This window comes from Cynocephalus volans, chromosome 17, assembly GCF_027409185.1.
Source record: "Cynocephalus volans isolate mCynVol1 chromosome 17, mCynVol1.pri, whole genome shotgun sequence".
NCBI lineage: Eukaryota > Metazoa > Chordata > Mammalia > Dermoptera > Cynocephalidae > Cynocephalus > Cynocephalus volans.
Genome location: NC_084476.1, coordinates 41,793,974 through 41,815,310, shown reverse-complemented (window position 1 = coordinate 41,815,310; position 21,337 = coordinate 41,793,974). Strand labels below are relative to the sequence as shown.

Sequence of the window (21,337 nt, the reverse complement as noted above, 5' to 3'; positions counted from 1 at the left end):
ATGACCTTGATGTTTGTTAATGAGGCTGTGCTCTAACCAGCTGAGCTAACTGGCCAGACCCCCCCCTTTTTTTTCTGAGAAATAACTATTGTTATCATTGTATTATTGACTAGTGTAATGGCAAATTTATGCTTATTGATTAGTTTGTAATTGCAAAACTGAATCTTTTTTAAGGAAGTCTTAGCTAGGCCATTCAGAGAGATGTGTACATTCTGTACATTTATGAAAAAGAATAATTGGGAGGAAGATTTGAAGCGACATGAGACTACAAAGAGCAATCCAGTGGGATACATATTTTGATTCAATAAGAAGAAATAGATTTTAGCAGTAAGTGCTGCCTAAAAATGGAGAAGGCCTTGTAAAGGGTACCGAATGACCCATCTCTTTGAAATATTAAGAGGAGCTTGGATGTCAGCTAAGGTGAAGCTTTCAGTTGTAATGCAGGACAAGAAGAATGGCATATCTATACCCCTAATCGTTCTTTCCAGGCATTGTGTCTTGGAGTTTCCTTTTATCTTTTTTTCCCCCTATGGCACTTAGCCCTAATCTTCAATGGTAGATATTGGTGCTTTCTGGGGTTTGGCAGTTTTCTTACATGTGTGGTCTTTGACCTTTTCTAGGAGCTGGCATATGCAGTCCTAGTGTGGGATTCTTTCTTGTGTAGTTTTCTACTGACTTTCTGGAAACAGATCTTTGTGATTAAAACAAGCCTTCCGGAACTCCTCTTGGTATCTGTTTATTCTCAGAAAGAAGTTACTTTTCACTCTTGCTTTAAAAGCCATTTTCTAGATCTGGCCTGTTGTATTCTTCTTTCGGTATGAATGGAGTGGAGGCAGTTTGTATGATGGGTTTTTAAATAAGGAACATTTGTAACTTAAACCTTAGAATGATAACTAAACGTGAAACTGGTGCCTGCCACAGGAATAACTTAGTTCTCCCTACTTCCTTTTCAGAGGGCTAGAACAGAGATTTCTGTGTTGGATATGAGATTAGACTGGATGACTTTTAAAGGCTTTTCTAACTGTGACTTTCAAGCTTTGACCAGAAGTCCCAGCTTCTTTTCTCAAGAGTTAGACTTAATCTAATCTTAACTCTAACGCTGGCATATAGTAGGTACTCAAGAAATGTTGAGTTAAGTAAAATGAATTTGCAAAAATTCTTCATGGTATCCTTTTCTTTTCTCTTGCAGTTAAAAGAGCCAAATTTCAGGGTTCACCAGGTAAGGCCAACCTACTATTATGTCCTTTCTTCCTCATACTTGCTATGATTTAAAAGCAGTCTTTAAAAAATTGATTTCATTTATTAAATTCACTAATTTAATTTATTAAATCACTAAATTCATGAAACCATTAATTTAATAAATTAATCAACGTGTAAATTATTAATTAATTAATTAATTACTTTAAAAAGATGACTGGTAAGGGGGTCTTAACCCTTGACTTGGTGTTGTCAGCACCATTCTCTCCCAAGTGAGCTAACTGGCCATCCCTATATAGGAATCTGAACCCGTGGCCTTGGTGTTTTCCGCACCACACTCTCCTAAGTGAGCCATAGGCTGGCCCCTGTAAATTATTTTAAAACATTAAATATGTATATCCAAATCTCTTCTCGAACATTAAAGAAGTCTGTATATCTGTATCTTTCTAATGAAAAGTTAGTCTAACTACGTCTTGGCCAACCCAATTCTTCTCAAAAGTAACTATTTAGAGCTTTTTACATATCTTTTCAGACTTTCTGTGTATACACATGTATTCTCAAATGGATCATACTACACATATTTTTGTGCAACTTTTTCATGAAAGTCTATATATGTGTGTATATTTGGTTCTTTCTTTTAAGGTGCTGTACAGAGTTTTGTGCATTTGTACAGAATTTGTTGTACAGAATTTTGCTGTACATCTAGGTCCCCAATATTTAGATTGTTTTCAATTTCTTGCTAGTATAAGTAATAAATGTTCCTGTGCATTTATCATCGCCCACTTTTGCAAATGTATCTGTATGTTAGAGTCCAGAAGCAGAATTGCTGGGTTAAAGGTATGTGTTTTAAAAAAATTTGGTAGCTGTTGCTAAATTACTCTTCTGAAAGTTTTTACTAGATAATACTGAGACTGAAACTGTATGAGCATTTATTTTCCCAAATTCTTTTTTTTTTTTTTAAAAAAGATGACCGGTAAGGGGATCTTAACCCTTGACTTGGTGTTGTCAGCATCACACTCACCCAGTGAGCAACCGGCCATCCCTATATGGGATCCGAACCCGTGGCCTTGGTGTTATCAGCACAACACTCTCCCAAGTGAGCCACGGGCCGGCCCCTATTTTCCCAAATTCTTATCAACATTATATAGTATGAAACTTTTTAATCTTTGTCCATCTGAAGATGAAAATAGTATTTCATTATTTTAATATGCATTTCCTTAATTGTAAATGTTAAATTATATTAAAGACTTACTCTGGTTACTGCTGGGGAACAAGGGAGGGTGGCTGGGGATTACTGGAAAAACATGACAATGCTTGGGAACTCAGGAAAGCCTGAAAAACCAGACATTCGGTGCAACAGAACTAAAGCTGTTTCTTTTTTTGGTGGCTGGCCGGTATGGGGATCCGAATCTGTGATGTTGGTGTTATAAGGCTGTGCTCTAACCAACTGAGCTATCCAGCCATCCCCTAAAACTGTTTCTGAACCTACTACTTTCTCCACTGGCTCTGGTTTAGGACTTCTTTCTGAGAATCTGCTCTGTCCTCATTTTTCTCCCAGCTGGCTGTCTATGCTTATCCTTCTCACACAGGGCCCATAACAATTGCTCCAGTGGAATTTATATGAGTTCCTTCCAGCTTCAGCACCAACTACCGATTGTCAGTATTTCCCTCCCCATGCCACCCCCTGCCCCCATTTAAAATCTTTTGAGAGGGAATCAGACTGGTCTCAGTTTTGGGTCATTCCATTTATTGGTTGCTCTTGGGTTGTGTTTACCCCTGGTCTGGTCAGATATGTGTAGACTGAATGTGTAGGGGTGGAGTACAAAAATCATATGATGTGAAACATAGCACAGTAGTCTACTACTAGATATGGATGGGGATTCTACTCATGTGTGGGCTTTTTATTTTTTTATTTTTTTTTAATTTAAAAAAAATTTTTATTTTTAAAAGATGACCAGTAAGGGGATCTTAACCCTTGACTTGGTGTTGTCAGCACCATGCTCACCCATTGAGGTAACCGGCCATCCCTATATGGGATCCGAACCCATGGCCTTGGTGTTATCAGTACTACACTGTCCTGAGTGAGCCACGGGCTGGCCCTCATGTGGGCTTTTATTCTAATATATCTTTAGTGTAATTATAAACTTTCCATGTGTGTAAGTATAAAACTACATAATTTTTAATGACTCCTAATAGAAAGATTTACTTTCTGCTAGAAGTATGTGACAGGGTCCATTTTCTCACATCTTCTCTAACATTAGGTAATCATTTTAGAGAGCAGCCTTGTTACCCCAAGGTCACAGGTACAGATACCCTTACTGGCCAGCCACAGGAAAAAAAAAAAAAAAAAAAACTCCAACATTTTAAGGAATAGTTGCCAATTTGATGAGTCAGAAATGAAAGTTTGCTATTTTTATATTTTATAAAATTATTAATTTCTTACATAGAAAAGCAAATTCTCAATTCAGTGCTGCTGATCATGGCTAATGTGAATGTAGAAGGCTGAGTGCAAAATGTGCTGTGTTAAGCAAGTAGGTCGGACTTCTGAGCTTTGAATTCCAGGTGACCACCTTTGTTTAGTTCATAGTTTATACTCTCAGGTTAGAGAGTTTCCTTTTCTCAACTCTGGTAACATTTATTTTTATGTAACTTGTGCTTTAGGCCAAGCTGAATCGATCAAGCTTGAAATACACTTCCTTCATGAGGATTTTTCCTTAGTTCTTGTCCCTATCAACTGCTCTGCAGTTCTTTATTACTTTTTCTTCTTTATCACTTTTTCTTTTTCTCATGTGGTACTTATCTCTTTCTACATTTTATTAAATTTACATATTCTATGTTTCCTACTTGATAATTAGATTAAGTTGTTTTTTATTTTTCAAACTGCAGGTGGCCTATAAAAATCAATTTAGTAGGTTATAATTAACATTTTAACATAGTAAATATCAATCATATCTTGTAATTCATGAAGCTTTTGTTTTACTTTATGTGTGCGTGTATGTGTATCTACTGAAAATATGTAAAATATATTTCTTTAAATTTGAAAACCACTGTATTAGATATGCTCTTGAAGATAGTATGTAGTTTTGTAAGTTTTGCAATTCTGTTATGCCTCAAATGAAGCTATATTGTACAATAGATAGCTTCATTTTTTTCCTGTACATGTAATAATTTAATTTGGGTGTTAATTCCAAAGGCTTTGTAAGATTGGTAACAACCTGAGCACTAAGTATTACATCTTTGTTTTGCATTTTTTCAAAGATAAATTTAACACTTATGTGACCCTGAAAGTCCAGAATGTGAAGAGCACAACTGTAGCAGTTCGTGGTGATCAACCTTCCTGGGAACAAGATTTCATGTTGTAAGTAATTTACTGTAGCAGCATGCCTACATATTCCACAGCCTTTCTAAGGTAATTGCAGTGGATGAAACAATGAGAAGATTTTGTATATGTCTAAGATTTATAAAATGTACTAACACTGTTAAATATTATTTTTGAAAACTTAAGAGTTAAGGAACAAGTGAGGTAGGTGGTAGGTGAAGTATCTGTGCAGTTTTGTTCTCGTGGATTCATAATCTGTTCTTACAGATGAATGATAAATGTGGGTAAACTCCCAATTAATTTATGTGGGTGAAAATACTACCTAGTCAGAATTAGGATATAGTACCATGTACTTAGCATATTAAACATAACTTCATCTTTCTTTCATTCTGAGAAGCCTCCTTGAAGGAATGTGACTATGCACGTGAGAGACTGTGTTTGTGTGTACCTGTCATCTGCTTTAGTGGATCCTTTTGCTTTATGGGGCAAAATGTTCTATAATTCATTCAATTAATTAAAACAAGTAAATGTTAGTAGAATTTCTTATGTATGACACAAAATTTGGTACATTAGTATTTTAAGATCTTGCTTTAAAAACTTGATATTTCCTTTTTTCCCCTTAAATTTCAGTTTTGTTTATTTTTCCCTGCTCTAGAAAAGGGCAGAAAAGTATAGAATATCGTATTGAAGGACTAGACAAATCACTTAGCTTCTCTGAGTGCCAGTTTCCTTATCTGTAAAGATCTACCTTCCTTACAAGCTTACGGTTGTTTTTTGGGGAATGGGAGTTGGACATGAAAGGGTCAAATGAGAAAATGTGTTGAAATTGCTGTGAAATTTGGAATCAAACTAAAATTGCTCTGCAAGCTTTATAGTACAGCTCAAAGACACATAGGGATGAATATTATTTTTATGGGGAAATATTCCAATCCTCTGGGGTTTTAATATATTGCTTCTTATGTATCATTTAGGAAGCTTTATTGTAATAGTTAAAGGGGAAGATTACAATGGCTTGGGGTAATATTATGATGGCTTGGGGTAAGACAGTAATAGAAGGGATAGAGAGAAAAGTATGTATAAAAGATGTTGAGGAGGTAGTACCAAAAGATTTGCTTGAATGATTGGGTGGTATGCCAGTCATTAGGATAGAGGTTAATATAAGATCAGTTATGGACAAATTTATATTTGAAGTTTTTACAGAGCATATAGGAAGACAGTTGGAAACCTGAACCTGACACTCAGAGAAGTTGGGTTTGGAGCAATATTTTGGTCAGTTGAAACCATAGGTGTAGATGGGAAAGTGTAGGTAGAGAATGTATATGCTGAGAAAAGGGCCTGGGTTAGAGCCCTGAGAGCACTAGAATTTAAAGAGGAGACAAAGGGGACTAAGAAGGAATGAGCAAAGAGGTGGAGGAGAGCCAGGAGATAGTGGTGTCATAGAAACCAAGGGAGAACTGGGGTTTCAAAGAGAAAGAGGCCAATGGTGTCACATTTCTCACTGGTTGCCTCTCTCTCAGGATTATAAGCCTCATTTATTCCCTCTCTCAGTTATAGTGACATGAGAGTGAGACCAGCTCTTCCCTTTATACATGTAGTGTGCAGAATCAGCTATGAACAGTTTCCACAAGTCTCTTCCCATACCACTGTAGCCATACCACAGTTCTGGCTATCGTATATAAGCATAGCAATCCTACTGTCTTCTGACTTCCATTTGGCTGTAGCAATCACTTCCTGTTATAACTGCTCCCAGCATGTGAAATACAGTGATCTTTTGCAGCCTCTCATCAGCATAGCTAGCTTTATATTCACGTATTTTTTCCCCAGTTTCCTATAGGAAATCGTGATATGTGTGAATTTTTTTCCTTGTCTCCCAATTAAGATGCTGTGCGAATTTTGCCCTCTCCTCTTTAATTTTTAAAAAATTTTTTTGTAGATATAAATGAAGGTTTATTTATTTATTTTATCAGTCTACAATGTAGTTGATTTTCATGTCCCTTTACCAATTCCCTCTCCCCTTTTATTTTTTCATTTTTTAAAAGATGACTGGTAAGGGGATCTTAACCCTTGACTTGGTGTTGTCAGCACCACGCTCTCCCAAGTGAGCTAACCAGCCATCCCTATATAGGGATCCGAACCCAGGGACCTTAGTGTTATCAGTACCACATTCTCTCAAGTGAGCCACGGGCCGGCCCTCCTCTCCCCTATTAAACATGGGGTTTATTAGCTCCTTTCTTTACCTTTCTGCTCCTCTTATTCCTTATTCCTCATATCCTGTCTTTTTGTCACTGGCAACTCCATTGTTGTTCTCCTGTTTCCCTTTCTCCTTTTTCCTCCTCCCTGATGTATGTATTATGTGGCAGTGTCTAATATTCATTTTGATATTTCTAACATTATTTATCTTTAATATTTCTGTTTCTTATTTCCAGGACTTGATGGTTTATTTCTTAAGGGCAGGAGGGCATCTTCACTTATTGTGTGAATTTGCCTAGCCCAGAATCTTGTATACAAATGTGCACATATATTCTTGATTGAGTTAATTAACAGACCTCTCAGACTTGAGACTGCTGAGCAAACCTAAATGAGATGGGAGCCTTCTTATAGAAGATATCCCAATTGTTTGGGTCTTACTCGCCAGAGTTTCCCAAAGAACAGATTTTCTTCTTCATCTGTCCAAGTCAAGCTGTTGAAGACCTCTGGTGATTTCTTTTATCTGTTGGCTTGAGATACTATTTAGGAGTTTCTTTGGGAATGTTATTTATGTATCCCTAGGCAATTTTTCTTTTTCAGATTCAAATGAAAGATACTTCAGATAGATTTGTGGATTTTACATATATTTTCCAAGAGTAATTGATTAATTAGGCTGGATGAAAATATGTGACAAAAATCTTAGTTTTTCTACTATGAACATCCTAACTTAGTGGTGAGGTTTAGTAATTTACTTTGCTTTGAATGGCTCTCCAGATAGCTTGGAAGTTTCTGGAGATAATAAGTGGGCCCTATATTATGTGTCTTTCCCAGAGTACCAAATTATATGTTTTATAAGTGCCCAAGAAATACTAATTAAATGAATAAATGAACTCAGTAGTACATTTGATGCTCTATTGTATTTATGTAAAATGGGGGCAACTTTCTTTGCTTTATGCATTTTGACACACTTAACAAACATTAATTCTGTGGCTGTAATTCCACATCCCAAAGTTGTGAATCTGAGAACATTTATCTTACATTACAACAGGGAAGCCAAGCTTTCTCTAAAGCACAAGCTTAAAACTTCTATTTGTGATGGTATTTTCCTAAGAATGCCATTCTGCTTTTTCTGTTGGAATTGGACCTCTTTTCTCATTTTTATTGCCTTTCTTGCATTTCTCTTCAAATACTCTTGTGTTTCAGTAAGAGCTTTCTAGAGAATATTTTTAGCATTAACATAAGTAGGAGAGTACTTTAGAAAATTCATGGAAAAATAGAATCAGAAGATAATATATATCTTTCCATGAACTTTTTTTTTTTTTTAAAGATGACCAGTAAGGGGATCTTAACCCTTGACTTGGTGTTGTCAGCACCACACTCACCCAGTGAGTGAACCGGCCATCCCTATATAGGATCCGAACCCGTGGCCTTGGTGTTATCAGCACCATACTCTCCAGAGTGAGCCACGGGCTGGCCTTGTTTCCATGAACTTTTTGAAGTACCTTAATATTTTCGTGTTCCACCTTGAGACTGTGATTATGTTTGAGCTAGTCCTTCTACTGTGTATTGCTTTTACATAGTGGTTATCTGACTCTTTTGGGAATAATTACTTTTCAAATAAATTTTTCCTGGTTATTATTACAGGAAAGTCATTATATTTATCATTTTCCGGTGATAATCGTTTTGTTTATAAGTGATAGTACCTAGTTTAATTGATAATGACTAATGAATCCTCCAGGGGTGGACTGGTGTGAACTAGCACACTTTAGTGTCCCTCACCTGCATGTTTCTATCAAACTTATGTGTTCTTAGGGACCCTTTTACTTCTGCCTGGACTCCCTTTCATAAATCTTGTAAAGAAGATTTAACTTTTCCTAAAAGTTTCCTGTATATAGTCCATAGGTATTACTTGGGGCAGTGTTAGTATTAACAACAAAACATATAAACTATTGCCTAAGGGTGGAAATTGTAGGTAGGCAGGCCTGGCAATAATGCCCTCATCACTTGGCCTCGTTTTTTGTGAAACTACGTTATTCTAATCATGATTGTGTCTTCAAAGAGGAGGGAACAGACTGACTAAGGGATTTTCCTTTATTTCTTTTCTTTTTCTAGCTCTGTTGGGGTTTAATTAGTATACAAAGAACTCCACATAATTAATGTATACAATTTGGTGGGTTTGGACTTATGTATATACTTATATTACCATTACCATTACCATAATCAAGGTAATAAACGTATTCATCACCTCCAAAAGTTTTCTTGTGTCCCCTGCTCTCCCCTTTTGTTTTAACGGTAAAAACACTTAACATGAAATCTGTCCTCTTAATATAAATTTTTAAGTCTGCTGTACCTTATTGATAACTCTAGGCACTATTTTGTACAGCAGGTCTCTGGAACTTACTCATCTTTTATAACTGTAACAAAGATAATTTTCTGTGGATTCCTTACGTAGGTTTTTAGGAATCTAAAGAATGGTTGCAGCATTCTAGGACATTTTGATTTTCCCTGAAGACAGGATCGTGGTGAGCAAGTATGCAAGGTTTAGCAATACAGGGTTCCTTAATATTATCTAGCTTTCCTCAGAGGGCTTTCTTCTTTCCTTTAGTGAGATTAGTCGCCTGGACCTGGGTCTAAGTGTGGAGGTATGGAACAAAGGACTGATCTGGGACACCATGGTGGGGACCGTGTGGATTGCACTGAAGACTATTCGTCAGTCGGATGAGGTCAGTCAGTGTATTGCCTGTTTGGAGGTATGGTTCCTAGCCCTTGCCTTTCCCTATCCTAGTTCCGTTTTAGCTAATATTTATCCATACATCTTAGATTACTCTTCCCCCTTTCTACTTGGAGGGCATATGACCTGTCTATACCTAACCTCACCCAGAGGATAAAAGGATTTTATTTGTCTGGTCTTCCCTATGTCCTATGTCTGAACTTATAGATGTAGAGCACCTTTTCAGCCTTATCAGATAGATAGCACCTTCTAAGTAGTGTTTGTGTGTTTACCTAGTATACCTGTGGTTTCTGCATTCTCCTCTAAGACACTGCCCTGGGAAGAGTCCCATTAAACTTCCATAGCCAACTGGCTGGATCCTAGTCTCTGCTTTGTTTCTTTGAGTCACCAGTCCCTAGGGAGCTGGTTTCAGTCCTCTTCTGCATGTAACCCTTACAGAGTTTAAGGAACTAGCAGGCTTGGCAACTGGTATTCACACCATTTCTATGAATTATTTCCAGGACTGAGCTCCTACCACACTTTCCCAGATTAAATCATAACTCAGCATCATTTTTCCATAGTCACTCACTTTGAGCCTGGAAAGAACCTGTTATAGTCCTATTTGGCTTTAATGTTGACCATGAGTTTTCTCTGGGAATGGGGAAGTTGAAGGTGTTGCCTCTGTTTTCTGTATTTCTTTCAGTTCTGGCTAAGTGTCTATTCCTCCAGACAGATGGGCAGTTCATTTTCATCGCAGCCTCAGTTCATTTCTACTTAACTAGCAGTATTAGTAGCTCTCTACTAATTAGAAGCAGTGACACACATCATTGTGACACAGTCACTAAGAATTGTGCAGATCTGTGGAGATATTTGTTTTAGAGTTTGGTAATCTGGAAATTATATCCTCACTGGGCCTGCAGAGAGCTGAGCATGGTGGAAGCTGCTCTCCCCACCAAAGAGGGAGAACAGAAGCCACATTCAGCAGAGAAAAGTGGTGACAGTGGCATGTTTGCCTTATCAGAGTGTGAGTGGCTCTCAGAAACTCTCAAACAAGGAATTTCGGAGAAAAGTACCTGGCTCTTGAACCAAGAGGGGAGCCAAGAAAGTTTAAAGTTTCATCTTAGATCTTTGTTTCCTAGGAAGGGCCTGGGGAGTGGTCCACGTTGGAGGCAGAGACATTAATGAAAGATGATGAGATCTGTGGAACTAAAAACCCAACTCCTCATAAAATTTTGCTTGATACAAGATTTGAGTTGCCTTTTGGTGAGTCTATTTGATTAGATTTTTAAAGCCATTCAATACTTTTTAACCCTATTGTTTGAAATTGTTTGCTAGTTGTTTCATTAATGTATATTTTGTCTCCTCAGCCATCTCTTTTGAAGGCATTCTGTGTTCATCCACTCTATGCCCCATAACACCTAGCCCAGGGTATGGTGCAAAGTAGACTCTAGAATGGTGCTCATTAAAGAATCCACATTAAAAAACATTCTCTTTGAGTCATTTAATTTTCTGTATCTATTTATTATAATGACTTATGAGATATCTGCTTGTTAGATTTTATTCTTTTGAAAATCAAAATTTATTGAAGTGAATGTATACCTTATGAGTTGTCAATTTAAATATTGAATAACACTGATAAGTAAGGAAGTGCTTTACAAATTAGATTGTAGATTACTTGAAGGTTTTTATGATAAGACTTTGAAATATTGCCACCAATTACTGAAGAGCTGTTCGAAGGGAAGGAGCTAGAGTTTTGGATAGGAAGATCAAAGGAGAAATGGCTGTATTTGCTTCCTTTGTGTGGACTATTAGAAAGTGTATCTTTAAATGTCTCTGAAGATTATCTGATCCACATATTGCCTCAGTGTTTCTTTTTTGTGATGGGATATATTGGGTATATTTGATTTTTCTAAAAGATGAGTTTTTTGGGGGAAGTTGTTATAGTTAATGTTAAATATCTAAAAATACCATTATTTTTTTAAAGTCTAAATTTTGCATTTATTGACTCGTTGAACAAATACTTGAGCATCTGATATTTTCCAGAAATAAAACGTATGAGTTTTTTTTAAGTTTCTTAAAAAAAATTTTTTTTAATTGTGGTGAAAAACACATAACTTGAAATTTAACATGTTAATCATTTTTAAGTGTGCATATAATTCAGTAGTGTTAAGTATATTCACATTGTTGTGCAACAGATCTCCAGAACACTCTTATCTTGCAAAACTAAAAGTCTATACCTGTTAAATCATTACCCTTTCCCCCCTCTCCCTAGGCCCTGGCAACCACCATTCTACTTTCAGTTTCTGTGAATTTGACTTTAGATACCTTATATAAGTAGCATCATACAGTACTTGTCTTTTTTTGTGATTGACTTATTTCACTTAGTATAATGTCCTCAAAGTTCATCCGTGTTGTAGCATGTGACAGGGTGTCCTTTTTTTTTAAGGCTGAGTAATGTTCCATTGTATACACAAGGGGTCTTCAAAAAGTTTGTGGAAAGATTATGAGATAGTGCTTTTAGTCCTTTTAGCTATATACCCAGAAGTGAGATAGCTGGATCATATGGTAATTCTATTTTTAATTTTTTTTTTTTTGGCAGCTGGCCAGTACAGGGATTGAACCCTGGATCTTGGTGTTATCAGCATATTGTAGTCAACTGAGCTAACCAGCCAACCCCTTCTATTTTTTAATTTCTTGAGGAAAAAACCTATTAGTTTTGAGCATCTTGATATCCCCTGGTCTGACTCTTCTTCAAGGCTAATCCTTTGGGCTCTTTTGGTCTTGCTGAGAGGAATGTACATGCTTACATAGAAAGTATATAGGTTTTAGAATCCTACTAATTATGGTTTGAATCATGGCTCATCTGTTTATGAACTGAGTGACCTTGGCCAGATTATTTAACTCTGATCTTCAGTTTCCTTATCTGAAAAAATAGAACAATGGAAGTAGTAGTGCATGATACTGATTTTTGTGAAGATTCAAAATAACGTTCATGGCAAGAACCAAGCTACCAGTAAAATTCTTCATTACTGCTACCTTCTAACTTCAGTCATTTGACTCAGTAAAGTATTGTCTGTTGACAATCGAACCTAATGATGTGGTTTCTTCTTTATGGTAGATATCCCAGAGGAGGAAGCCAGATATTGGACCTACAAATTGGAGCAAATCAATGCCTTGGGAGCTGACAGTGAGGTAGGAACTGCCTCATTTGCAATATATAGAGAGGGGGAAGATCTCTTATATACTTTATAGATTGTCCAGAGAGGGGCCCAAGAGCATGTAATTTGAAGAATGAAATGATTTAAAATGAAGTTTTAAAAAAGGGCAGTTAGAAGATTGCCTGAAATTTCACTAGAAGGCTCCATCTCCCACTTTTTCTATATCTCCTATTGTCCCCCAGATAGCGTCACTAGTCTGGCTCTAGACTGTTCGGGAGGGAAGTTATACTGGGGAAATCTGTCCTTTTTTGTTACACAAATGAGGAGAAGGCATTTCTTTTGCTCCCTTCCAGATTTTTGGATATTATCCTTATTTATATACTATTTTTAGTGATGTTTAGATTAGTGCATTGCTTGGTCTTGCTGTCCTAACTTATCCCCAGAGATGAGTCTGATGCATAGAAGAGAGCACAATCAACTGAACCTGGGGCATCAGGAATAGGAAGAGTTTTTGTTATTGGAGGTTCGAGGGGAAAGATGATGAGTTTATTTACTTTTATATATGTTGGGCTACTGAAAAATGGGTCTGATTATAAGTTAGAATTTGAGTGCCACAGAATATTTCAGTGGAAGTGTCTGGTAAGCAACTTCATTAGAATTTGAAGCTCAGGGTTGGATGGAGTAGGGAGCCGCAGGCATAGAGTTTCATCAAATTGAAGTCATAGCAATGGGAAAGCTTGCTCAGGTAGAGCATATGGAGAGAGTATTGAAGAAGAACAAGGACAAACTCTAGGGAACCATCAAAGACAGAATCCCGGGAAACAGAGAAAGAGCTGCTTGAAAGAGACAGAGAGTAGGAGAACCAGGAGAGGTTTGTGGAACAAAGAAAAAAAGAGATTCAAGGTGGAAATTCTTGATTATGTCATATGTTCAAAGGTAAATTTTGAAAGGGAACCATTGGATTTGGCTATTAATGACCAGTATCTATGTAAAGACTAGTCCAGGAAGCCAAAATGCAGTGGTTCGATGAAGTGTATTGGTTTCATAGGGCTGCCATAACAAAGTACCACAAACTAGGTAACTTAACAATAATTGAAATATATTCTTTCAGTTCTAGAGGCTAGAAGTCTGAAATCAAGGTGTTGGCAGGGTCAGTCCAGTTCTGTCTGGAGGCTCTGTAGAAGAAGCCATCCTATGCCTCTCTCTAGCTCTGGTGGTTCCTGGCAGTCCTTGCCATTCCATGTAGATGTTTCATTCTAATGTCTGCTGTCCCTGTGTGTCTCTCTGTCTTTGCAATGCATTCTGTTATCTTTGTCTGAGTCTGTTTTAGTCCATTTGTGTTGCTATAACAGAAATACCTGAGCCTGAATAATTTATAAAGAACAGAGGTTTATTTGGCTTACGATTCTGGGATAGCTGTATCTGGCGCGGGCCTCAGGCTTCTTCTACTCATGGTGGAAAGCGGCAGGCAGCCAGCGGGTACAAGCAGATCACATGGTGAGAGGAGGAAGCAAGAGAGTGAGAGGAGAGGTGCCAGGGTCTTTTTAAACAACCACCTCTTGGGAACTAATAGAGTGAGATCTCACTCAGGACCCCCACGCCCCAGAGACAGCCATTCATGCGGGATCTGCCCCCATGACTCAAACAGCTCCCAACACTGCCACATTGGGGATCAGATTTCCACATGAATTTTCGTAGGGACAACACATCCGAACTATATCAGTGTCTAAATTTCCATTTTTCTTATAGGGATACCAGTCACTGAATTAATTTGATTACATCTACAGAAACCCTATTTCCAGATAAGGCCACCTCACAGGTACCTAGGGTTAGAACTTCAACATATCTTTTGGGGGGACACAATTCAACCTGCAGTGAGTTAAATGAAAGGTGAAGAAATGGGATTTGGGACAAATGACAACACTCCTTTCAGGATTTTTTCTTCCGTCAGCCGAATCCTTCCGTCAGGCTTTCTATTATTAAGCTGCATAACTCTTCTCATGCCAAAGCCAGCACTGCAACTTTTCTTCTTTGTCAAAAGCTCCAATCTTTTTTCTCCTCTTGATAACTGCCAGCATTTGCTCAATCCTTGCATCTACTTTACCCTTCATGTTTTTGTTCTCCCCAAGCCTGGCTGTGGAATGGTATACAGCCTTTCAAACTCCTGTCATCTTTGTTTTCGTAGTAAAGAAGCACATTGTACTTTTGATTTTACAGGTTTTACAGTGTGTTGCTATGCAGAATCAGGTGAAGTTTTTAAAACAATAAAAAATAATTAAAGCATATAAAAATTGTAGAATTTTACAAGTGCTAATAATAATGGTTCTTGGTCTGTGGTTCCCAACTCTCCATGATATTTTTGCTCTCTGTTTATATTCTAGGACATGGAATTCACTAAGTTTACATATATAATTCATGTATACCGTACAGTTCACCCATTTAAAGTGGACAGTTCAGTGGCTTTTAGAATATTCACAGAGTTGTGCATTCATCACCACAACCAATTTTGACCATTTTCATTACCCCATAAAGAAACCCTGTGCCCTTAGCCGGCACTCTTAACCACACTACACACTCCCATCCTCCTCAGCCCTAGGCAACCACTAATATACTTTCTGTCTGTCTCTATTGACCTAGTCTGAACATTTCATATAAATGTAATTATATAATATGTGGTCCTTTTGACTGTCTTCTTTCAATGAGCATAATGTTTTCAAGGTTTGATCTCTGTTGTATCATGTATCAGTACTTGATTCCTTTTTATTGCTGGATAACATTCCATTGTATACTACATTTTATTTGTTCATTCATCAGTTGATGTATAATTGTGTTGTTTCTACTTTTTAGCTATTACGGATAATGCTGCTATGAACATTCATGTATAAAATTTTGTGCGGACATATGTTTTCAATTTTTGGGGTATATACCTGGGAGTGAAATTGCTGGATCAGATGGTAACTCTATATTTAACTGTTTGAAAGACTGCCAGACTGTTTTTGGAAAGTGTCTGTGACATTTTACATTCCCACCAGCAGTGTATAATGGTTCCAATTTCTTCTCATCCTTGTCAGCACTTTTTATTATGTCTTATTGATTATGTTCATCCTAGCAGGCGTGAAGCGGTACCTCACTGTGGTTGCCACTCCATTTAAAAACTTTTTTATTAATGGAAATTTTCAAATATGAAAAAAATATGGAATTATTCTTCCTCTTTTTTTGCTGGAGTAATTTAAAACCAATCCCAAACATCTTGTCTCACCTAGAAATACATCAGTATATATCTCTAACAGATAATACCTTTAAAAAAATAACCACTGTGCCATTACAGGTTGAGCATTCCTAATCCAAAAACCCACAATCTGAAATGCTCTAAAAACCGAAACTTTTTGAGCACCTCTGATGCTGAAAAGAAATGCATTTTGGATTTTTGGATTAGGAACGCTCAACTAGTATTGCATTGAATTTAACAATAGTTTCTTAATGTCATCTAATATCTATTCTGAGTTCAGATTTCCTTTATTGTCTCAATGATGTCTTTTCATAGTTGATTTGTTCAGTTAAGATCCAAACAATATGTACCTATTTGGTTATGTCTCTTAAATCATTTTTATTACATAAATGTTCCCCTTCCCTCATTTGTTTTGTAGAATTCTGCACATTCTGGATTTGGCTGATAATGTCTCCAAGGTTTTATTTACCATGCTCCTTTATCCTTCTTACATCCTTTAAACTTGTAATTACATCTAGTAGCTTGAGGGTTAGATTGAAACCAGGTTTTTTTTGGTAGGCTGTTTGTGCCTTATCCCACTTTTAGTGATGTTAAAATTTAACAGTGAATTCAAATGTTGTCAGCCTGTTTCATTCATTATAAAGTTTTTTTCCCATCAGCCTTTTACTTAATGATTTTTTTTTTTTTGGCGGCTGACTGGTACAGGGATCGGAACCCTTGACCTTAGTGTTACCAATACCACACTCTAACCAATTGAGGTAAACAACCAGCCCACACCTAATGATGTTAGAAGCAAATAATGATTGTTATTTTATTAGGGCTTGCAAAATGATGATTTTCTAATTATATTATCCCTTCAGCATTTGTTCTATGATTAGTTTCCAAAAAAGAACTTTCTCTTACCAGCTATTTGGTTCCCTTAAAATACAGTCTGTACAAGAAAAACATTCTCTTTATCAGTTTTTAGAATAACAAGCTGTTGCCTCAGCAACTTCTCAAGGTGATCAGTGAGTTTTCTTTTTTTAGTGGAGTATTATGAATTTACAGATTTGGTAGTAAAATGATTCCATCTTCGGTTAGTGAGAGCTTCCTCAAGTTGGCTTCTGTGTCTTTTTTTTGCTTTTTCTATTTTTATCATAAATTTTAAGCATATCTTAAAATGGAGAGAATAATAAAATGTAACCTTCATGTGTAGGATAGGTTTAAGATACAGTAATTATCAAGATTTTGTCAAACTTGCAAAATCATTTTAAAAACACAACATAGAGTCTTACCTTTTTATTCTTCGGTCTGTAACATTTCCCATACACAACAATCTCTTGGGCCCAGAAGCACTGAATCAAGACTGCCTCAGATATCTACCACCTTACAGAGTTGGATTGTACCACAATTTTCCTACTCATGGACAATTATGCTTTCACTCTTACAACTGCATACTGCAGTGAACATCCCTGAGCCTGTTTCTCTATGCTTTTATGTCTGGGAGATTCTCTGGGTATATACCTGGAAGTAGACTTGCTTGGGTGTAGGATATGCTTTGTTCAACCTACTAGATATTACTAACTGGCTCTCCAAAGTGATTGTACCAATTTACATTTTCCATTTTCCTGGTTCTCTATATCCTTACTGATACTTGGTATTACTATATTTCAAATTTTTGCTAATCTAATGAGTAATCATTTTTATTTTTATTTCCCTATTTAATAGTGGGATTTATTTATCAGTCATTTATTCACCAAGTAACTTATTGAGCACCATGTACCAGGCATTGTTGTAGGTGTTTGGTATACATCAGAGGTTGAAACAAAGACCCCTGCCCTCATGGATCAACTGGGAGGGGACAGATAATAAGCAAGAAGTGTAATAAATATAGTGAAGTGTTAGAAGGCGAGAAATGCTGTAGGGGGTGTCTTAGTCTATTCAGGTTGCTATAACAGAATACCGTAAACTGGGTAGCTTATAAACAACAAATTTATTTCTCACAGTTCCAGAGGCTGGAATGTCTAAGGTCAAGGTACCAGCAGATTTGGTGTCTGGTGAAGGGCCTGTTTTCTGGTTTATAGATGGTACCTTCTTTCTGTGTTCTCACATGGTGGAAGGGACAAGGCAAATCTCTGGGGCCTCTTTTATAAGGGTACTAATGCCATTAATGAAGGCTCTACTCTCATAACCTAATCACCTCACAAAGGCCCCCACCTCCTAGTAATGTCCCATTGGTGATTAGATTTTAACATATGAATTTTCGGGAGACACAAACATTCAGACCACACTTAGCACGGGGAAGAACTGTTTTCTCCATGCAGGTTTTATGCTGCTTCTGTTAGGTTTTTTTTTTTTTTCCCTAATTGTTGCTACTGGTATATTTTAAAATCACATTTTCTGATAGGTCATTACTATTACAAATGAATGCTTCACTGTTCACTTTTTAAAATATTGATCTTTTTCAGCAACTCTTATTCTAATACTTCAGAGGTTCCCTTAGATTTTCTATGTAGCTTTTTCTTGTATCTTTAAGTGATAGTTTTTATTTTCTTTACAGTCTTTATGCTTTATTTTCTAAGTGTTTGAATTTTTTATACACATATTTTTATTAACAGACTTTATTTTTATAGAACAGTTGTAGATTTATAGAAACATTGAGCAGATAGTACAGAGTTTATCCTCTCTCCCCCACCCCCACCTTATAGTTTCCCATATTATTAATATCTTACATTAGTATGGTACATTTATTACAATTAATGAACCAATATTGATATATTATTATTAACTAAAATGGTAGTATTTTATTATTATTAATGTAATTTTATTTTGTTAACTAAAAAATTAAAAGTCCATAGTTTATTCAAATTTATTTAGTTTTTACCTAATGTCTTTTTGTTTTTTGCTTTTTGGGTTTTTTTGTTGTTGTTCTAGGATTCCTTCCAGGTTGCGTTACATTTACTTGTCATGTCTTCTTAGGCTTCTCTTGGTTGTGACATGTTCTCAGACTTTCCTTATTTTTTAATTTTTTTGTCTTTTTCGTGACCGGCCGCACTCTCCCAAGTGCGCCACGGGCTCCGCCCAGACTTTCCTTATTTTTGATGACCGCTTATTTTTAAAAATTCAATGCCTAAGAAATCCATATAATTTTTTTTCTTTTTAAAAACAATTTAAATATTTTGTTTGCTCTTTTTCAGTATAATTTTTAATAGAGTGAGAGTAGAGAGCCTTGTCTTTTTCCTGACTATAAGGGGAATGCTTCATAAATCTTTTTCAGTGGCTGGCTGGTAAGGGGATCCAGACCCTTGAACTTGGTGTTATCAACAGCAGGCTCTAACCAACTTAGCCAGCCAGCCAGCCTGTAAGTCTTAAAGTATGTTTACCATGGATTTTGATAGATACCCTTTATTGGATTAAGAAATTCTATTTTCTTTCTGATTTTCTCAGCATTTTTGTCATGAAAAATTATGGAATTTTATCTAGCCCTTTTTTGCATCTATTAGATCACATAGTTTTTCTCCTTTAATCTGTTTAATGTGGTAAATTACATGAATAGATTTTCAGATACTGAACTGTCCTTGCATTTAAAGTGCACCCGATCAGTGTATTTACATTTACATGTGAGCATGCATACCTATGCACCTATATGCGTACATATTCACATGTAACTGTTACATACACTTATATAATATGATGGATTTGGCTTGGTAACCAATTAGGATTTTTGCATCTATATTTATAAGAGATTGGCTTGTAATTTTCCTTTCTTGTACTAACCTTGTCGGTTTTTTGTAGATAGATTTTATAGATTTTTCCTTAGCTAACTTGATATTATTATGTTCTAGTTGAACTTCAACTTTTTTTTTTTTTTTTTAACTTTTATTTTGTCGATATACATTGTGGTTGATTATTGTTGCCCCTTACCAAAACCTCCCTCCTTCCTCCCTCTCCTCCCTCCCCACCAACAATGTCCTTTCTGTTTGCTTGTGTATCAACTTCAAGTAATTGTGGTTGTTATATCTTCTCCCCCCCCCTCGGTTTGTGTGTGTGTGAATTTATATATTAATTTTTAGCTCCCACCAATAAGTGAGAACATGTGGTATTTCTCTTTCTGTATCAACTTTGTTTTGGGCCTGAAACAGATTCATTAAATATGGCTTCTGAAAATTCCTAATCTCCTAAATCTGACTTCTTCTAGTTTAATACTTAAAGTTTTGGGATTTCCTCATTGTTAATGCCTATGTACTGCCTGCAAAAATTATCATTATTTATAATGGTTATTATTTATAACCAAATCCCTTTGTTACTTTGAAGTGGTTGTTTAACTTTGAAGGAGTTTTGAACATTTTTGTGATTGGCAGCTTTACTAATGCTATCATGTTTAAATTGTGCTTGACTTCTGATCATTCCCTGTTGGAAATAGTAATACCAGTATCTACCTCTGATATTTGTACCATAGTTTATTGCTTGTAAAGTGTGTTACATATAAAAGTATATTTATGTACAAAAAGTGTTTTATATTTTGGATCCAATCATTTGAAATGTCCTTTACCACTTACACTCTTATGTATACCATCAACTTTTGTCTGAATTATTGCAATAATTAGACTGTTTCCTGTCTTGTTCCCTACCCTACCCTTCATCTCACACAGAAGTCAGAGTGATCTTTTAAAAGCATAATCAAATCATATCCCTCTTATGTTTAAAATTCTAAATAGCTTCCCAATACTCTAGGATAAAATCCAAACTCCTTACATGACTTACAAACTCTGTTCCCCCAGTGCCTAGAACAAGGCCTTGCACGTAGTGGGCACTCAATATTTGTTAAATGAATGAATGGATGACTCATTCATTAGCCGTTTTAGAGAAGCTCTCACTTGCCCAAGATCTCACAATTTATTAATAAGTGGCAGAGTCAGGATGAGAACTCCAGATCTCGTATTTACAAGTTGCTAGTCCAAGTTATATATTTCCAGTCCTCCAGTGGGCTCTGAACCAAACTGTTCTCACCACTGTCTTTTAGACTCTATGTACCTTTGTTAATTTGTTTATGCCTTTCTCTTTTTGTTTTGCCTTTCCAAATCCTTGCCATCTTGAGGATGCCTTGCCATCCTCAAGACTTTCACTTAATTCTGCTCCCTTTTATAGAACATTTTCTTACGGCTTCAGTACCCTGTATTTTTTTTTTTTTTTTTTTTTGTGGTGGTAGTGGTGGGTAGGGTTGGGGAGTCTAGAGTATAAGTGGGAAGGGAACTCTAGTAGATACCAGATATTGTACTACATGCTTCGATAAGCAATTTCGCTTACTTCCCACATGATTTGTGAGGGAAGAAGCACTGTTACTTAACGATGAGAAAACTTAGCCTCAGAGAGGTTTTCAGTTCTATCACCTAATGGGGATATGTTTTATACATTAGCCACAGGAAAACTTAGGACTGTGACATAGTCTAAGGCTTCTAAGTTCAAACTTTCTATAGCTATGTGGCAGAGCTGGTGGGGAGCCCTTGGTCAGAATAGCCTTTCTGCCATTCTGTCTTAGTCTGTCTCATTGGGCCAGT

General features: G+C 36.4%; 1 protein-coding gene across 3 annotated transcripts in view; it reads left to right on the top strand.

Annotated features, from left to right (window-relative positions):
- The window catches only part of UNC13B (unc-13 homolog B), a 228,380-nt gene that overhangs the window by 65,862 nt on the left and 141,181 nt on the right, over positions 1-21,337 (top strand). For all 3 annotated transcript variants that reach the window (XM_063081612.1, XM_063081611.1, XM_063081610.1), the window contains exons 2-6: positions 1,190-1,219; positions 4,456-4,555; positions 9,309-9,426; positions 10,553-10,676; positions 12,532-12,605. In XM_063081612.1, coding sequence (XP_062937682.1) covers positions 1,190-1,219; positions 4,456-4,555; positions 9,309-9,426; positions 10,553-10,676; positions 12,532-12,605 — 446 coding nt within the window. The remainder of the gene's footprint in view (positions 1-1,189; positions 1,220-4,455; positions 4,556-9,308; positions 9,427-10,552; positions 10,677-12,531; positions 12,606-21,337) is intronic.